This window comes from Monopterus albus, unplaced genomic scaffold (assembly GCF_001952655.1).
Source record: "Monopterus albus unplaced genomic scaffold, M_albus_1.0 scaffold79.1, whole genome shotgun sequence".
NCBI lineage: Eukaryota > Metazoa > Chordata > Actinopteri > Synbranchiformes > Synbranchidae > Monopterus > Monopterus albus.
Window position 1 is genome coordinate 2,267,739 of NW_018127959.1, and position 13,645 is coordinate 2,281,383.

General features: G+C 41.4%; 2 protein-coding genes across 2 annotated transcripts; one reads left to right on the top strand and one right to left on the bottom strand.

Annotated features, from left to right (window-relative positions):
* Positions 1-3,355: 3,355 nt before the first annotated feature.
* LOC109963774 (olfactory receptor 13C2-like) lies at positions 3,356-4,282 on the bottom strand. Its single transcript, XM_020606612.1, has one exon. The coding sequence runs from the start codon at positions 4,280-4,282 to the stop codon at positions 3,356-3,358; it is 927 nt and encodes a 308-aa protein (XP_020462268.1).
* Positions 4,283-6,580: 2,298 nt separating this feature from the next.
* Positions 6,581-12,916, top strand: LOC109963775 (olfactory receptor 4E1-like). Its single transcript, XM_020606613.1, has 3 exons — positions 6,581-7,474; positions 12,673-12,704; positions 12,820-12,916. The coding sequence occupies exons 1-3, from the start codon at positions 6,581-6,583 to the stop codon at positions 12,914-12,916; spliced, it is 1,023 nt and encodes a 340-aa protein (XP_020462269.1).
* Positions 12,917-13,645: the final 729 nt, after the last annotated feature.

The following is a 13,645-nucleotide window of genomic DNA, read 5'->3' on the forward strand; positions in this document are numbered from 1 at the left end:
CCTTCAGCACAGTTGTCCCCCACAAACTGTCCACACTAAGTCTGCACCCCACCCTCTGACTGGCTGCTGGACCTTCTGACTGGCAGGCCCCAGACTCAGGATTGGCAATAGGACTTCAGCCAGCATCATCACAAACATTGGCACCTTACAGAGATGTGTCCTCAGTCCCATCCTCTACACCCTGTTCACCCACAACTGTGTCACCTCCCACAAAGACAACATCATCCTAAAGTTCGTGGACGACACCGCAGTGATAGGTCACATCACTGGTGGGGATGAAGCAGCTACAGAAGGGAGGTGGCCGGTCTGGTGTCATGGTGCAAGGACAGTAATCTCAGCCTCAACACAGACAAGACAAAGGAGATGATAGTGGACATGAGGAAGGAGAGGAGATCTCATCGGCCACTGTTCATCCGGGAACTCGAAGTGAAGAGGGTGAGCAGCTTCAAGTACCTGGGCGTCCACATCAGTGAGGACCTCACTTGGACACTCAACACCACACAGCTGGTCAAGAAGGCCCAACGACGGCTGTACTTCCTGAGGAGGCTTCTTGATCAGCTGTGTGGTGTTGAGTGCCTAAGTGAGGTCCTCACTGATGTGGATGCCCAAGTATTTGAAGCTACTCACCCTCTCCACTTCACCATATTCAGGCTCGTACTGGAAGACCAGAACTGGAAGCTGTTACGATCGCCCTCTCACCTAACGGCAGGAGAGGAAATAAGCTGGGACCAAACTACAGAGAACCGGTTATGGACAGTGGTTTTTTTTACCAAATGTTCACAGCAGATAATGGGTACTGAAGGGAGTTGTGGCAGAATGGAGATAAGAGAGTCAGCTTGAGGCAGAGCAGGAGGGCTGTGGCTGGGGCTTGAGCTGAGGACGCAGCAGATGAGAGGTCCAGGCAGAGACATGCCGGTCAGGTGAGTTGCTGCTAGGTAGTGATGTTCCCTCTGATACTGAGGCTCCAAAGCTTGCTTCAAACTTGGAATGATATTTTTCTGAAGCACTGTGCCGATTCATCAAAGAGACATTTACTGTATGTGTATATGATATAAAATTATTAATTCCTCTGACTTGGAGTACATTAATAGCGGGGGTACACTCTCCACCACCCTTTTGAGGGTACGCCCTTTTCCAAAGTGTCACACAATAGAGAATATTGCCGGCATTGTTCAGGAGCTAATGGAAGGATAGGTAATACAAAACAAGGTGAGATGCTTGGTGACTGATGCAGCACCAAATATGATTGCTACTGCAAACATTCTGCAAGTTAGGCATGCTGTCTGCCTTGCACATGCCCTGAATCTTATTGTCAAAAAAATCTATGGATGCTACTCCTGGCCTTGATGACATCAGATTAAGAACAAGGAGATAGACAGTTGATAAAGGTGCACAAGAACAAGGATCGGTCTTATGTGATAAGTATAATTTAGAGAGAGCCAAACTTTGTGGTCAGAGATTCACAATGAACTGGCATTGACTGGGAGGGTCTTAAGTAGCAGTGCTTGTAATCAGGAGATGTTCTACAGTTGCGCTTGTCATCAGCGGATTTTCAACAGCTGTGAGTTACTCCTGGAAGCCTGGAGCTGAGGAGAGGTAGAGAGAGACAGGCAGCAGCAGCAAACTTGTCAGAAGCAGTGCAACCTGTTTCACAGAACAGAGAAGTTTGCGGTGCATAACCTCTGTAAGCTGCAACATTAAAGTGATGTTTACACATTACTGCATCAAAAACTATAATTCAATAAAATAAATATTTTGAAATGAGCCATTCTGCATAAAAAGTAATTTTATTTTTGACAGCTTAAATACATTTTGCTGCAAATACTTTACTTCCGTATAGGTAAAAGGTTCAGTGCAGGACTTTTATTTGTAACAGAGTATTTCAACACTGAAAATAGCCGTGCTGTTAAAAAAAAAGGATTTCCCCTCAGATTCTGAAGGCCTTAAACATTGTTTTGGCTGACATGTCTCTTCAGTGATGCATAGATGATGGGGACAGTGCATGTGGACTGTCATACTGGGGTAGTGGTCCCCATATTTGCAATGGGGGACTGGAGGGTGTCTGCCAGTTATCAGGATATCACACTGCTCAGTCTCCTCAGGAAAGGCTCCAACAAATTGCTAAAGCTGAGATTTAAGAGGATTCTATCTTGGCTGTGGAACAGTGGACTAAGTCTTTACTCCCTGCAAACCTCCTGGAGGAGTCATGGGAGTTTGTCCACCTATATGTGTTTATCGACTGGGCGGGCGTTTTGCAGCCAGCTGTGAAGCAGCTAGGATGAATTATAGCCTCTCCAAATCTGAGTTCATGGTACTCTGCTGGAAAACGGTGGATTGCTACCTTCTAGTTTGGACTGAGTTGCTGCCCCATGTGAAAGAACTGAAGTATCTCATTTCACAAGTGAGTGTAAAATGGGTCATGAGACTGACAGGTGGCCTGGTGCACCATCAACAGTGATATGAACATTGTAAGGGACTGTTGTGGTGAAAAAGGGAGCTGATCCTCAGAAGGCTGCACTGGTGGTGATGATGTTTATTTTGGTCATACAGCTACATGTATGTGTAATATGCCACATGGCTAAGTTACATTTTGCTGTTGACTGTCAAACTGTCCAGGTTTATGTGTAGGTTGGTCATTTTTCTTTGTAAGTATTGTGCTGTTTGTTTTTGATTATAGTGAGGCAATACCAAAAAAAACTTTGTATACAGTATTGAGAAGGTTACTTATGAAATGTAATAGGTTACAGATTACTAGTTATATTTCTTTTACCTACAGTAAAAGAAACAATACATTCATCAAAGAGACATTTACTGTATGTGTATATGATATAAAATTATTAATTCCTCTGACTTGGAGTACATTAATAGTAGTGTATGGAAGACCATGACAAACTGCTAGGTTACACTTTTTGAAATATATGTTTATGCTGAAATGTTTTTAGTGTGTGTGAATGTATAAAAATTCTATGTACAGAACACAAGACATCACAAATGGCATTTTCAAGTAAAATCATTTAATTAGTTAAAATCTCAAAGTGCTAAATCAAAATCTGTAATAAATAACAGGAGAAACAAGAATTTGCAGTCCTGCTGTGTTTAAAGCTGTTAGACCAAGAAAAAATATTACCACTAATGCATTTTACAGTGTTTAGATTTTCAGCATAAAATGTTTAAATCATGACCATTATGAAATTCATCAACACATCTAGAGTCAAAGATGCTAATATAAATGAATGATTGTCTGTAATATGATATGATACATTCTCTCAGTCATAAACACAAATCTGTTCAATGCATCAAGAAAACCACATCTCTGCATTGTGATGACTGTACATGGACTAACTGTGTGGGTACATTAGTGTGATTTGAACTGAAACAACAACCTCTTGAGGTGTTTAGAGATTTCTTTCATTTTTAGCCCATATATGATCGGATTAAAAAGAGGATGATACACAATCATTTGTAAAGCCAATATTAACCCAACATTTTTTGGAATATCTGACTCCAGTCGAACCACAACAACATCATAAGTAATAAAACAGGTAAAGTTGATTAAAACCAGCAGATGAGGTAAACAGGTCTGTGCAGCTTTTCTCCTGAATGTTTTACTACTTTGGTATGATACGATAAGTATCCTGGTGTATGTAAAAAGTATGAAAAGGACAGGGAACAGTACAATATTAAGTAACAGGAGGACACCATATACAGATATTGCTACTGATCGCACACACTGAAGACTGTAAATTGAACTGTTACAAAAAATTCCTTTCAAAGTAAAACTGCAGAGTTTTACACTGGCATAGAAAGCATCTTGCACTGCAAATTCACAAGCAGGCACAAGCCAAGACAAAACCAGCAAAGTATTGACAACAGCTTTTCTCATGACAGTTGGATACTGCAGAGGTTTACATATAGACACATATCTGTCATAGGCCATGACTGCCAACAGTAAGAACTCTGAACCGGCCAGAGTGTAGTATACAGAAGCTTGAAGGAAACAGAGTGAATGAGTTATGATCTGTTTTTCAGACAAGAAGTCGATCAACAGCTTTGGGTAGATATTAGTGCTGTAAAGAACAGAGTTAATCAACAAAGCTCCAATGAAAATGTACATGGGCTCATGGAGGTTTTTGTGAATCACTGTGAGACACACAATTGTGCAATTAAAGCAGATTATTAGAAAATATGCTGTTAACATGATGACAAAATAAAGATATCTGTACTTATGCACTTCAACATGCCCACTAAGAGTTATATGTGTTACATTTAGGTCATCACCCATCAAGCTGCTCAAAACCAAAGTGTGGATCACTAAAACCAATAAATCTTATAAGCGACATTCAGAAATACCATCTGACAAAATCAAGTCTCCCTGACAGGATTTCATTAACATATTACCTGTGCTGGATTGCCTTATGAATGAAAGTGAAGTGTTTTTATCAGACTGCCTCACCTGCAATGCATCCTGTCCTGTCCTGGAGAAACTGCCTATAAGATTTTTGAAACTTAAAAAACTAAACACAAGACTCACTGCTTGATGAACAACATATTGCAATAGAGGAGGTAAAAACTGCTCTGTTTTCTTCCCCAGAACATCAGGAATCACAAATGTATATAGAAAAACAAGAGACAAAGACGCCTTTTCCTATTGGCTGACAAATGTTAAAACTTATGAATATTAAATTTCCTTAACCTATAGAATCCCTTCTTCTGAACTTTTAGCTTGTAAAGAGGAGACTCGTAGCCTTGAGAGGGAGCAGGGCTTCTCTTGTTACCTCAGAGCCCTCCTCTCTCACTCCATGTTAATGATGGGTATTGTTAGGATTTTATCAGTACTGATAACTGTTTATTGCTGATACCTGGCAATATTCTTGATACTACTCCATAATTTGGTTCAAAATAATACAAATAGTACTAATAGTGCACTACTCTCACTGACTGTACTCGGTTTTGAGTCACAGCTTATTGGCTGTACCGTTTAGAGTTATCCTAATTATGTTAATCCAGTTCTTATTGTATTCTATTTTTATTCTGCTCTATTTTTTTTTTTTTTTTTTTTTTTTCATATTTTTTGTATTTAGGTTTGGAAAGCTGCTTCTTCTTCTTCCCTCTCATTCTGTATGTCCTGCACATATGGTGAATTGACAATAAAATCCTTGAACCTTGAAATAAAAAATGAAGCCTGTGAAAACATTCAGCTGTTTTTTTAAATTACTTTGTTGCAGAGCATATCTCTCCCATATTAGCTTCTCTCCACTGGCTCCCTGTAAAATACATAATAGAATTTAAAATCCTTCTCCTAACATACAAAGCCCTTAATGACAAGGCTCCATCGTATCTTAAAGACCTCGGAGAGCCTTATCATCCTAACAGAGCACTTCGCTCTCAGAGTGCAGGTTTACTTGTGGTTCCTAGAGTCCACAGAAGCAGAATGGGAGGCAGAGCCTTTAGCTAGCAAGCTCCTCTCCTATGGAACCAACTCCCAGTCTCAGTTCAGGAGGCGGACACCCTCTCTACCTTTAAGATTAGACTTAAGACGTTCCTTTTTGATAAAGCTTATAGTTAGGGCTGGATCAGGTGACCCTGAGCCTTCCCTTAGTTATGCTGCTATAGGCCTAGGCTGCTGGGGGGCATGATGCGCTGAGCTGATGCTTTCTATCCACATTCAGATTCAGAGTATTTTATTAATCCCAAAGGGCAATTAATTTATGCAGTAACAAGAGGAATAATGTTAACATCAACATAATCATCTGACAGCAACAATAACATCAAGCCAGTGACAACAGGTACACAGATTCACAGCTACTAACAGGAAGGAGGCACTTCCCTCTTACAGTGGGAAAGCCTGTACACTGGTTTACATTAGCTTCAGTAGGACAGAAGGAATAATGGAATGTGCATATCTATTTGTTTTCCATGCTGGTGCATAATATTATATTTCTTGCTCCAGCTGTCACATAAACACAAGCTTCTCAGATGAGGCTGGTTCCTGTAGCCACCGTGCAGACAACAACTGAAAAATAGCTGGGGCGTGACTTTACCTAGCTTAGGTGCTCTCACATAAGAGTTCTGTGCAACAAATGGTTAAACTTTAGATATGATTTGATGTAAACAAGCTGTCAGTGAGCAGTGAGACTGTCAGGGCTGGACATATGGTGCTTTGGTTTCCTTTGGACCTGTGTGTGCACGTGGCTGCTCTGTGTAACAGCCAAACATGATAAAAGTTCAGCACAGCCTCAGTGTGGATTAGATCAGGGAGGAGGCTGCACATCTCTCTAAGGTCTCACGGTCCATGAACTGACAGACGCTTTACTCAGTGATGCTGTAAATTTTTGGACAGATCACAGGACTGTAGTCATAAATCACAAAGTGATGTTGACTCTAAAGATGTTGATGTTAATTAGCTACATTATATTGACATTTACCTGCATGAATACAGACACGTATCATATGTCTTGTTGAAATATGTGTTGGATTTAAAATTTTGGACATTTTTATGTCTCATCCCATTTTCTTCCCATCTCCCATTTCTCCATTGCTGTGACTTGTCCTGTTGCAGCTGTGCCGCTGTGCAGATATGATGAGCAACAACAGCCTGACTCCCTCCTATTTTCAGTTCACTGTGTTTGCAGACTATGGGCCCCTCAGATATCTTTTCTTCAGTCTCTCTCTGTTGATCTACGTGACTATAATCTCTGCTAATCTTGTCATTGTTCTGTCAGTCTGCCTGGAGACCTCTCTGCATCAGCCCATGTATGTTTTCATCTGCTCTCTGTGTTTAAACTCTCTGTACGGCTCAACCGGCTTCTTCCCCAGGTTCCTGATGGACCTTCTGTCTGACACTCATTTCATCTCACGTCCACTCTGTTTCACTCAGATGTATGTTATTCACACTTACAAAGCACATGAAGTGAATATTCTCACTGTCATGGCCTATGACAGGTTTGTTGCTATTTGCCAGCCTTTACACTATCACAGTAAAATGACATTTAGGACGGTGCTGCTGCTTTTGATTCTGGCTGCGCTGTACCCTGTTTGTGTTATAAGCTTCCTTTTTTATCTTGCCACCAGTTTGCCTTTATGTGGAGATAAGCTGCAGAGGATTTTTTGCACCACTTGGTCTATAGTTGAGCTCTCCTGTGTGGACGCAGTTGTAATGAGCATAGCAGGCCAGTTTCTTGCTGTGATAATGATCTTCATCCCCCTGTCCTTTGTCCTGTACACCTACCTGCGCATTCTGCTTGTCTGCAGGAGAAGTTCATCTGAATTCAGAGGAAAGGCCTTACAGACCTGCCTGCCCCACATAGTGACCTTTGTGAACTTTTGCATTTCAATATTCTGTGAGGGTTCACTGAGTCAATGCAAGACTGATGAGGCAAAGCCATTTGTCATTGTTGTTTTATCTCTGGAGTTTATCATCATTTCTCCCATCAGTAACCCTCTGGTCTATGGCCTGAACCTTCCTCAGATCAGAGATTTCTGGATATCTAAGGGCAGAAAAAATGGTTTGTTCTACATCATTCAAAGAGTCAACAAGCACTGAGAGAAGTTCATGAAGCTTTCATTTTGTGTTATTGTCATTCTTGAAATAAAATTAAACCAAGCTTGAATTTGTATATTATTGACTGTTTCCATGTGTCTCCATGTAATGTGCTCTATGTTGCAACACATTTTTAATCCCTTCATGAGCAGTAAATAGGAATATATGCTGCTTTTCTGGCTATTTAAATGAAGGACAAAAGTTAGTAGTTTAACTGTCAAAGTAAATTTACAAATCCAAATACTCTTATTTGCACTGTGGGTTAAGAGTGATGGAGGTGCAGAGAACGGACTCGATGATTCCTCTGTAGAACTGTATCAGCAGCTCCTGGGGCAGGCTGAACTTCCTGAGCTGGCGCAGGAAGTACATCCTCTGCCAGGTAGCCCTGGCTCTGGAGCTCTAAATTTCCAATGAGCAGTCACCGGCCACATCCACCTGCCCAGTGTTTGGTTGTTTGTTGTTGTGTTTCTTGTGTCTTGTTGCTTTTCTTTTCTTCTCTCTCTTCTCTATCTGCTCACCCCAACCGGTCAAGGCAGAAGGCTGCCCATCTGTCGGAGGTTTCATCTGTTATAGGGAGTTTTTCCTCCCTGCTGTTGCCAAGTGCTGCTCAGGGAGGTTTGCTGGGTTTTTCTGTATAATACTGCGAGGTCTAGACCTGATTATGTAAAATGCCCTGAGAAGATTTTTTTGTGATTTGGTGCTGCACAAATAACACAGAATTAAATTTAACTGAATTCTGTAAAACAGCTGAAGCCTGCAGGGTTCTGTATCTGGCATTTGACTCTATACATTCCCAGTGACATTCTAAACAACACTGAGACATGGGTAATACAATCAAAGTTACAGAAGATTATCAGCATTTTTTCGTCACAACATCCAATATCTGTTGAGATGTTTCACTCAGTTCCCAAAAACAAAGTCTGATGGTGCTTTGGGAAATGTTGGAGACTAAGAAAATGGGTTATAAAAATGCTGTTGCACAAAACCAAGAAGAATGATTTAAGACAAAAATCTAAATCAACACAACAAGATCATCAGGTATTGAGTTACACAGCTGAGGAACCTAGTAAGCAACACTCCAAGCACAGAGGTCTGGGCACCCTTTAATGAATGTTCTTTAATGGATAATGCATAGGGCTGCATTTGTGGTGGTGTGCTCTCTCTCTAGAAAACAAAATGGATGAATTGCTTCTCATTAACCAGACTAATGTTGACTTCTCACATTTCTGCTGCTCTGTGCTTCACTGAGACCTGGCTCAATGAGACCATCCTGGACAGTGCAGTATAGCTGCCAAGCGTCCAGCTGCACAGAGTGTAAAGAGGTCATCCTTGAAAACGAGAGGAGGTAGAATGTCCTTCTACATAAATGAAGGCTGAGGTGATGATGTCACAGTGTTATGGAAAACTTGTGAAACAGACTATTCATCACCAAAGCATTTTATGGACCGTGGGAGTTTTCCTTGTTTGTCCTGGTTGGTGTTTACATCCCACCTCGGGCCTGTGTTAGCAAGGCACTGCAACATCTGGCAGATCAGATAACTTGCATGGAAAGGAAACATCCAGACTCCCTCCTCATTGTCTCGGGGGATTTTATCAGAACAACCCTCACCCACAAACAAGGCAGAAGCAAACTGCTAGACTGTAATAAAAGACACCAATCACTCTGTCCCCTGTGCAGCCCTCAGACTCTCTGATCACTGTATGGTCCATCTCATCCCAACCTAGAGGAAGAAACTTAAAGCTATGAAACTTGTGGTCAAAACAGTGAAGAGATGGACTGAGCAGGCAAAGTCAGAGCAACAGAGCCTTGGCTGCACAGATTAGAGTGTATCTGAGGCTGCGTCTACAGACCTGGATGACCTCACTGACACTGGGACATCTTACATCTGCTTTTGTGAGGATGTGTGTTTGCCCACCAAGACCTTCTGCACATGTATCAACAAGCCCTGGTTCACAGTAAGATTCAAGGGAGCTTCATCATGCTGAAGAAGAGGCCTACAACAGTGAGGACAGGATCCTGTACAGGCAGCCAGGAACACACTGACAAGGGAGATCAGAGCAGCAAAGAGTAACTACTCTGAAAGGCTGAGAAACGACCCCTCATCTGTGTGGAGAAGCCTGAAAAACATCACTGGCTACAGGAACCCCCCACCGCCTGTGGAAGACCATCATGAATGGGTTTGATAACCTTACACCTCTCACCCACTTCACCTCAGACATACCACCAACAGCTGCTCCCCATACAACCTCCCAACACTAGCCCGTGATGATCTGTGAAAAGAATGTGCATGGCCTTTTTTGTGCTATCCCCTCTGCTGTTTTCACTCTACACCAGTAACTGCATCTCGAAGGACCCCTCTGTCAAGCTCCTAAAGTTTGATGATGATACGGTCATTGGTCTCATCCGAGACTATGACGTGTCAGCCTACAGATGGGAGATTGAGCAGCTGGTCCTGTGGTGTAGCCGCAACAACCTGGAGCTGAACATGCTCAAAACAGTGGAGATGACAGTGGACTTCAGGAAGAGCCCTCCCACCTTACCCCGCTTCACCATACTTGGCAGCAGTAAAGTCCTACAAGTTCCTGGGCTCCACTATCTCCCAGGACCTGAAGTGGACGTCCAACATCAGGACCATCACCAAGAAGGCACAGCAGAGGATGTACTTCCTGCACCCGCTCAGGAGGTTTGACCTGCTCCAGGAGCTCCTGATACTGTTCTACAGAGGAATCATCAAGTCGCACCTCCATCACTCCATCACTGTCTGGTTTGGCTCAGCAACCAAACAGGACAAGTACAGACTTCAGAGGACAGTTAGGACTGCAGAAAAGGTCATTGGTGTGAGCCTGCCCTCCATGGAGGACCTGTACACCTCACGGGTCATCACTCTGATGAACAGTTAACCCATGTTATCTGTACAACAAAGATCCCCAGAAATTTCAACTCTATAGCTGTTGAAACCTTGAGGGTTGTTCAGGTCACATGTGGGTTATTAGGATCACCTGAGTCAAGGTGTCAGTGGGTATTAAGTTACCTTAGGAAGGATGCGAGAACTGCTTTGTAAGTTGTTAAGTGGTGTCATGGACCACCTCCTGTGTTTATTGATGTTTGTTCCAGTTTACATTTACTGCTTTGTAAGTTGTTAAGTGGTGTCATGGACCACCTCCTGTGTTTATTGATGTTTGTTCCAGTTTACATTTATGCCTTCCATCACTTTTGTTTCAAACCATCTGTCTTCTGTTGCCAAAATGTGAACATTTCTGTCCTTAAAGGTGTGTCTCTTGTCATTCAAATGCAGGTGGAAGTTGAGACTTGTCCTGAGGAGTTGACCTTCTTGCAGTGGCACCAGTAGGATTATATTTCATAAGAAGAACTGCCTATGGCAGTATGTTGCTGCGACCTTTAGAAAAAATAGTTAAGTATCATGTTATAACAACAGCATTTTGTTGTTAAATTTGATAGTTTTTACAAAATAGTTTCACATTTTTTCTTTCTTCTCTTTTTACAATGATTTCACCTTGTCTTGGCATAACTGATTAATTCTCTGAACCCTGTGTAAGATTTTGCCCAAGGGTCTAGAAATTACTTTAATCCCTTCCTCTTTGAAAAGCAAGACAAAGGGAGTGATTTGCAGCCTTTGAGATGTGATCTTCCTAATCAACAAGAGTCCAGTAAATATCCTGGCCTTTTGATAGTATCTGCCCACATCCTTCCTCAGTAGAAAACAATAAAGTGCTCCAGTTGTTTGATCAAAATATTTAGTTCGAACATATGCAATTATTTGACACTATTGTTTTAGCCAAGTTTAACTTCATAGTAATTGCAAGAACAGAAAGATTTCTGGGAGCTGCTTCCCTTCAAACATTCTTCTGTCTCTGCACTCTGTATTTGTTTTAGTGTCATCTAAGAACCATAATTTCTACACTCTACTGGAAGTGATTGGATTAGCCATACACACTTTATCTCTGGTCTGCTCAAATTTCAGTGTAATTATTCACACTGAAGAGACAAACTAGGAAATGAAACCTATATGCCACCGCCACCGAAGCCACCCTTAACGCCCTGCTCAAACCAGCTCAGTCTGTAGAACCAGGACGTCTGTTGAGCGTCACCCTAAATGAAAAGGAGAAGCTTTTAGCCATCCTCCAAATTAGAAGGAGACACTGAGCTGGTTTTGGTTTGATTGCCTGGAGTTATTAGCTCATGGTAATTAAGTTTGCATTATTCTCCCACAGCATAAAATGATTTTTGCAGTTCTCTGGCACTGTGGGCAGGCCATTTGGCAGTCTGACATGCAAGTACTCATGAGCCATCCTCATGAGGGTATGAGGACACAGAGTCAGGAGAAGTCGAGGTGATGACACAGAGACTGTTCTCAGCAAAGTGAACACCTCTTCGATGACTTCTAAGGTCTGTTCGCGTGTCAGTAGGGTTTTTATTGTGACGGTATGGGATTTTAATGGCTGAAGAAGTGTCTGGTAAAAGAATAGAAATGTGTTTACAGTGAATATTACTTTTACTAACTACAGTATATACAGTATAAAATGGATCATTTTAAAATAAACGTAACTATTGATGAGGATTATTAAGTGGGAACAAACAGGCTTATAATGACATGGAGTTGGTGGTTTGATTATTATAAAACCTCCTACTTTAAAATCAATCTAAAACTGGAGTTGCAAGCAAATATTAATTGGTTCCAAGCACCCTGACCCTGGCACAAATACATTTTTGCTAAGACACACACACACACACACACACACACAAGCATAAAGCATAACATTAACAGGGAGCTATATAATTTTCTTACATAGTAACTGAGGAAAATTCAAATATCAGCTCAACTCAATGTCTCTGTCCAGCAGTGAATGGGTTTGATACTCAACTAAAACATACACAGCAAATGTCTTGTAGATATATTATTCCCGCCATAATTAAAACTCATAAATAAATGAATATATGACCCAAATATACTGGAACTGTGATGCTTGTAGAATTTACATTCATATCTTTATAAAGACGTTGGTGTTGATATACCATTATTTCTCATCTCATGATAATTTATCTTCTAAACATAATCATCATAAAGAAGGAGTAAAAAAACAGTAAAATAAAATAGAGATCTTATCACAGTCCCTGTATAGTGAAAGTGTTCTATAATTCATCGTTTCATTCTTCTTGCAAATGCAAAATCTTTCTCTTGTTGTATAAAATGTCTCACAATAACAAACAAGTCCAGCATAAAAACATATGTACTGTGAAATGCACTGCAACCATGCAGACTTCACTGGTTCTGCCAGAGCAGCAGTGAACCAGCTGAGGAGCCAGCTAAAATAAACACAGCCTTCTACTCACACAACTCTAGTGAACGCTCATAACCCTTTATTAATTCAATGGCCTTTACTGCGCTTTTGGATGACTCTAGGTTCATGCTGTCAGTGCGTCTCAGAGAATAAATAAATTAAAAGCAGTTGCAACTGGAGCTCTTGACACTGATGGCTGTAATAATGTAGCAGGAAATTTCTTCTTATCTCCTTAAATGTGACTTTAAGCTCTTATTAACAGCCACTGGACACAAATGCCACCGCTACATGTCAAGTATGTTCCTTTTTTCGAGGGGGGAGGCAGCAATTTAAGACTGAGTGGGGCACATATTACATCTAAAGGTCTAATGAATCCTGGTTTACTTCTAACAGGTGTGAGTCACTGTAAGAACTGCAGGCATATGTTTTACATTAATGCAGGTGAAACAGAAAGAAACTGTCTGTCATAGCAGTCACTTTGAGCCACTAAACATCAGTATAAGCCTTTAACCCAACTGTTTTGCTATAGAAGAAATTGGAGCTGCTGTGGCAAGACAGCAGCCTTGAGATTTGGACTCAGTCTCAACAGTGCAACAGACACAAAGTTTCTGCATGCATTGTAATTTACTACCCTGCATAAACACAGCTTAAAGTGTATCTACTTGACTCAGCATGAGCTCCTAAGATGCAGCTTAATGAGCAGAGACTGACGGTGGCCCAAAGGTTAGAGAAGCAAGAATCTGGGGAAGCGAATGAACACAAGTTGCCCCTCACTCATTATCAATCTTTGAGGTGCCCTTGAGC